A 6,810-nucleotide genomic window follows, 5' to 3' on the forward strand; every position below is an offset into this window, starting at 1 on the left:
AGGAGGGAGACAAGATGGGCCTCTGGGCCAACCGTGGCTCTTAATGGACCTCCTTGTGGGTCGGCCCACTAATCAGTCCAAGCTCCCTTCGGGTTTTCATTAATCTTAGTTGGCCCTAGGTTGTGTTTGCTAGAGAAATTCATGTGTCAACACTCGATCATATACATAGCAAACAAAATATTTTACATGTGAAATTTATCAACCCAACTTAACCCCTTATTCCAAAAGCAAAATAAAAAATAAAGACTAATATATGCATATACATAGCTAGATGTGCTGAATCATTCTCATGCTCGATAAGCCTCTCCTAAAACACGAACTTCACTCTTCAATCATGTATAATGAGTACTGGCCTCTCTCCTTCATTCTGGTGTCCTCGCTATCAGTTCAACATCATGATTAGGAGAAGCTTCCCTCCTTGGAAATTGAGAGGCTGGAACTTTCATAGGTCTATTTCTCTCCAGACAACCACATAATCCGTGCTCACGAAAGAAGTAGTCTGTAGTTTCCAGAAACTTGGACCAAAGGGAGCGATCAACAGCACGAACTGCACTCGAAGAAGGCCAATGAGAATAGAAGAACGAAACCACATATATCAACACCGATGATAGCGAGACGAGGCTGGTGATGATGAAGAGCCCTCCAAAGCTGTACACGTTCAGACTAAGATTGTCTGAAAAGATGGCAGCATCTTGGTCTTGGCACGAGCTTTGACTGCCGAAGTATTTTCCTTCGATCGCGTCCATTTTTGCTTTATCTTGAGTAACATTCAAGATTGCCCTTGAAATGTAGGAGACCAAAGGGGACCTCAATGGGAAGGCCTGATGAATAATTCAGTCACGTTAGTTCGTGGCGTTACCTAAAATAACCTTCCATGCATGGTCTTGTCCGTGCACAAGCGTGTCAGATGTGAACCGGGTGCATGCATGCGTGTTACAACACGAGAACAAGCTTGCGTGCGTTTTCTTGCTCATATATATGTGTGTGTAAAGTAGAGGTTCAGCTCCACTCCCCATGTCGACACGTAGCTCGCCCGTTGCGTGCGGAGCGTCTTCGGTCTTCATCCCCTCTCTCGACATGTTTTGACCTTCATTTTCATGATGTGTATCAGCGTGGGCATGTGCTTTTTAACGTGCATTGCCTTTTAGTGATCCCTACTTTATTATCTGATACGTTTTTTTTTTTTTTTTGGTAAAGGTAAGAAATTATTATCTGATACGTTTTGCCCTCGAATATCTTATATATGTCCATAGACGGACTGAAATGAACAAAAAAAGGTGCATCGTCATACAAGTTGCAGATGTACTAAATCTCTTGTATTCATCTATATGACTCATGAGCGCACCATTTCAAGCAAATTTGCCCTTTATTGTCTAGAACATCCATATTTTATGCATGAGTATTCTTGATATCTATCATGGCCAAAAAAATTAAAAAATGATTATATTGAATACAGTTTATTCTTACGCATGTTGTCACCCAAACTCTATTTAACACATAAGTCCAATATTGGAAAAATCACATTAATGTGCAATATTTTTGTGATGTTTGAAAATTCAAAAAATTTAAAGGCGCTTATTCCTAAGATCTGTTGCAAAAAATAAATAATGAGACAATTGGAAAAAAAAAAAAAAAAAAAAAACCTTATAGTGACTACTATTTATTTTCGGCAAGTTAAAAATGAATAAAATCCATCGTCATGCAAGGTGAAGGTCACTTATGATTATTTGTATAACACGCGAGCCCTCTGTTAATTTGGACGAGTTCCATTAAAGTCAATATTTTACCCCTGATAATTATGAGACATAAATAGTTTAAAAAATGAAATAAAAAAGCTCATATTGAATACAATGTATTTGTGATAAGTTGAAAATAAATAATTATGGATCTCTTCTCTTGTGAGGTATAAATATATTAGAGCGGTGCATGCAAAGGTTAGCCCAATAGTATTTATGTGAGCAAGCACAAGTGCGAGATAGAGAGAGAGAGAGAGAGACTTACAAAGGCAAACCCATCGGTTTTATAGGTTGGTCCTACCATTTTATACTTGTTGCAGTATCGGGCAAGGAAGAGTTTTATGTACGGCAATTCATCAAAGATCGCCGACACTCCTCCGTTTTCGCTTCCCTTCGATAGCGCCTCGTGGTATTCCTCCGGCGAACCATAAGGAATCAATCTGGACTGGTCGAAATTGAATTGTCTCACAAGAAATTCTCTCACGCACGATCCTTCCTGATATCCGACGTAGTGGCGGTTCCTTATCAACTCTTGCACGTCCACAAACTTTGGTGCGAAACGTTGCACGGTTAAAAGTGAAGCTAAATTTGCGGTATAGCTCTGAGTCAGGATAAGCACCACGAACACCCATACGATGAGCACGAGCCTTGTCAAGTTGTTTGCAATCTTCTCTCCTACATCAATAAAAATCGTAGTAAAGTGCTGACAAGAAACCGAGCTAAAACAACAGAAGCAGAGTAAAACATGGAAGGAAAACCGGATTATTAAACCGATTTGTTGGCTACGAAGAAAATCATAATGCCAAAACAAGGCACGAATCAGTTTTGAAAGAACTTACTATGAGCAAACACCAATGTGGAGAAGGAAAACCAGATTATTAAACCGATTTGTTGGCTACGAAGACCTCTGAATTCTTCATTCGTGCGATGTTCGAGGAGCCAAACGAAGTACCCAGTTAGAATGAAGGCCAAACCACTTGTTACCCAAAGAGTCCAACTCAGTGGTTTTAAGAAGATCCACATGTTCCTCCGCTCATCATCCTTGATGGCAACTACCATTGCCACACCAGATTCTGAGTAGGGAAGTGTAAAATCGATGTAGGACGAGCGGTTTGCGACGATAGTCGTGTCTCCTACAACCGCATCGAATCTCTGCATCATCATGTCCTCATAAACTTCAATATATATATGGGTAATTCCCTTCTATTTGAATAAGAATGTATAAATAGAAGCAAGGTATACTAATGACAGTATGCAAATGTGCTCTGCGAACTACTTCTCTGTGAGGAAATTTTGACATGTATAGCATAAAAGCTCAAACAAGATTCAGAAATGATGCACTTAATAGCGAAGAAATCCTTTTCCTCACCTAGTCGTTTATCAAGGAATAGCAGGGTAAAATCCTAAGAGAAAGCATCGACTGACCTGAAGTTTAATTTGGTACAACATATCATCATAGGTTCCTGCGATTTGCCTGCTCTCGTTCACGTAAGGAATGTACTGGTGAGGAATAGCAAACGGTAATGCATCCAATACTGCAAGAAACATGTCGTGGGAGAATCCTGAGTAGCTGGGCACCCCTGTATGTGGATCCCATTCGATTTTGAAGAATTCCCTGAAGCCGTCTTTCACCGGAACTCCAATCCTTAGTTTCTTTCCTAACATGGGCACCACCCAACCTTTCGGTGGCTTTCGTGTACCTCCTGGCCAAACAGGCGGCTTCAAATCGTTGGCTGTAGCTGTATAAACTGCCTTTGTTGATGGGTTCAATTCGGGGGAAAGTCCTCTTGCTGAAGTCCAATATCCAATGATTTCCTCTCTCTGTCCTGCAACATTAAAAATTTCGAATGCAATGGGCTGAAGTTCACCATTGGGCAAGTGAAATTCACCGCTAAGGCCTTGAAATTTGATGCTTAGAATTTTCTCGAGCAATTTCGGACCCATCTCAGAAATCCCGATAGATGAAAAGTTGAGATTGTTTCTGCTCGTATTCGGCTTTAAATATCTAGACTTTGCATGCTCCCATGCCATCTCTCCTGTAAAGGCTAATGCTGTGACGGTGTCGTATGCCCATAAACCAAAGAGACTAAGATCAGCAATCTCTTCGTGGGGATTTCTCTCAGCGTAAATTTTCTTCCATCTCTCCCCGAACTCTGTGCGGGACTCCGATCGTGGTACATGCGGCCTAACGCCTAGTACACCTTGCATCGAGTCCAAAGCCTTAGAGCTGACAGGATCTAGCAAAGACGATAAACCATCGGTAACAATCCACGCAATCTCCTCGCTCATCATTCCAGCCTCACTCGCTAGAACAAAGAACCTAGACCCGATCAGAGCAGTCATATGAACAAGAAACACTCTAGTCTGTGTCATCAGCAACTTATTGAGCTCTTTAACGATGTCGATATCTTCCGGAAATGCAGGGATAACGCTTCTATAAGAGATCCGAGCATCGACCTCTTGGAACGCATCGACAAGGTATGGAACCAAGCCGTTGCCATAGTCAGTGTCTTCATAAACAAGAGTTATTTCCCTCCAACCATAAGCTTGAACAACAGCCGCTAAAGCACCAACCTGTGAACTGTCGTCGTAGGCTGTCCGAACGAAATAACGTCTTTGTCTGGGAGAAAGGGAAGGGCTTGTGGCTGAGAAGGATATGATTGGGACTTGAGCTTTTACTCCTAAGTTGATTACAAATTCAGTTTGTGAGGACCATTCTGGACCGAGGATTGCATGGACTTCTTCATTCTCCATCAAGTCCAGAACTGTAGACACAATGAATTTCATGAAGCATATAATCTACCAAGTCGAGCTTCTCCTCCAGACCTGGAGGCTTGATCTCCATTACTGGCAAGCCTCTAGGTCTTGAAGCGACTGCTCCTCCATGGGGGCAAGCATTGAAACGAGACCCAGATCTCAACAACAATAGAGAAGCCCCCATGACCGATGGCAAGAGAAAAGGGAAAAGGCGAAGAAGGGAGAAAGAGAGGAAGATAGACAACAGTGGGGAGAAATAGAAAGAGAAGAGATTATGCGGTGTGTTGATGAATTACATCTCGAGTGTTTGAACGAATAAATCTTGTGGTAAGATTTGTAAGTTCCTTTGTAAGTTTGAGAGATTATTTGGGAGAAATTACGAGTATAAAATAGTGTGTGAGTTATTGAATATAATTGGAGGTTAGGAAACACTAAGTATTTAAGTACTCGAGTGTGGCTGTAATCTTTATTACATGTTGCTCTTTCCCATGGAGTACGTTCCACTGTTTGATTTCCTTGTTATGCTTATTAATGTGTTTGATTACTTACTTTTTAGGCATAAGTGTACTAAAAGTTCTAAAACTTATCATAAAATTGCAATTGAAACCTAAATCCTTCAAAAACTGCAATCAAATAATGAAACTTGTCATGAAGTCTAATCGAGTCCTTACACTTTTAAAAAATACAATTAAGAGAATGACTTGATTATACTAATCTGAGAAGTTTTAGGACTTAATTCTACATTTTGAAAGTTTTAGAACTCATCTACACTTTTGCGACAAGTTTTAGGAATTAATTACATTGGAATTAATTGTACTTTTCAAAAGTTTTAGGACTTCCAATTGATATCAATTTTGTACAAGTCTCCCTATCATCATATATGTATTAACATCGCAGATCAGACTAATTTGAATAGAGAGTTTTATTGTGCTACTTCTCGAAAGCACATGAGGTCCTAATTTCGATAACGTGAGGGTTTTGGTGTAGTTCCGCATAAAAAGAATAGGGTAGAGAACCGATGAGAATATAGATACCAAATAAATTGATGACAAATATTTGAAGTCCTGAAGAATCAAGATTCACTGGCGATAAGCGTTTGAAATCGTGAATAATCTAATTATGAGGACGAGACCAATATGTCGCACACAAGTGAAATTATTCAGGAATACAATTTCCAATATGTCCTGCACAAATGCATATATTTACCTGCTAAAGCCGCATCAACGACGTCGTCCTCTGGATCTCTAATGTGAAGCGATAATCGGGTATGGTAATGAGTGTGCACGTCATAGAAATCAAAGAGCGCCATGGATATACAACTCATCACCACCTTCCCGTGGGTCGAGTTCATGTTGTGCACTAGCCCGACTTGAATCATTTTCTTTGCAGGGTTCTCTTTGGGGACACTAGAGGTTTCCAAAGTAGAGGCCAGGCCAAGAAAAGATATTAGTGCAAGAATCGAATAGCTTGTTTGGGCGCCCATATTCAGCGTCTCTTGGTTATTTTCATCTATCGCTTCACTCATTCCCCACTATTTATACGCTGTTTCCAGCTCTAACCATTGGAAAAATTTGGAAGGAAGTTTCCTAGAATGACAGTGCGATGTGGACACATTAGCTAACTCCTCACTAATGTCTTGGTCCTACGTTAAAATAAAACCCGTAGATTCAGTGGAAAAACTGTGGAGCACCATTGTCTTTTTTTAATTGCAAATATTTAATATTTTTTCCCCTTTATTGGCAATAAGCCAATCAAAAAGGTCAATTTGTGAGGGTCTACATGATCGTCACACATGCTTTTGCTAAGACTGGAGGCTTTCACCAGAGTTTCGCCTTCATCTTTTGGTGGCATCAAAATAAACCGCCGTGTGGGAAACGAAAAGGAGAAAAAACTATAGTGGGAGAAACGAAAAGGAGATAAGATGATAGGTCTATCACTCTCATCAATGAAAAGCATAACTTAATTAAATAGATGTATCTAGGGAAAATTCACTAACCCAGGAAAGAAACCAGACCAGGCAGGGTTGGTTCCCTTTTTGTGAAACCAGAAATCAGCCCACCTAATCTTGGAATCGGACCAGATCGGTGATTCCAAGGTCAGTCCAGAAATCGTTGATTCCTCTTCTTTTTTTTTTTTTTTTTTTCTTTTTGATTTCTTCTATTCCCTGCATTTTGAACTCCAAAAGTTTGGTGTTGTCTTTTGCTTGCATTTGGTGATGTTGCTTCCGCATTCTTCTAGAGCAATTATACCTACATTATGTTCCAATGAATTCAAATGGTTTCACCTTCCATTTTGTTCTTTTCTACATTTTTTTTTT

At 40.1% G+C, this 6,810-nt stretch overlaps 1 protein-coding gene across 1 annotated transcript; it reads right to left on the minus strand.

The window, feature by feature from the left end:
• Positions 1–362: 362 nt before the first annotated feature.
• On the minus strand, positions 363–6,018 carry LOC104428986 (glutamate receptor 2.8). The gene is made up of 5 exons (XM_018866463.2): positions 5,700–6,018; positions 3,162–4,501; positions 2,576–2,888; positions 2,038–2,411; positions 363–821 (listed from the first exon to the last, which is right to left on the minus strand). Exons 1-5 carry the CDS (start codon positions 6,016–6,018, stop codon positions 363–365), a joined length of 2,805 nt encoding a protein of 934 aa, XP_018722008.2.
• Positions 6,019–6,810: the final 792 nt, after the last annotated feature.

This window comes from Eucalyptus grandis, chromosome 3 (genome assembly GCF_016545825.1).
Source record: "Eucalyptus grandis isolate ANBG69807.140 chromosome 3, ASM1654582v1, whole genome shotgun sequence".
Lineage (NCBI taxonomy): Eukaryota > Viridiplantae > Streptophyta > Magnoliopsida > Myrtales > Myrtaceae > Eucalyptus > Eucalyptus grandis.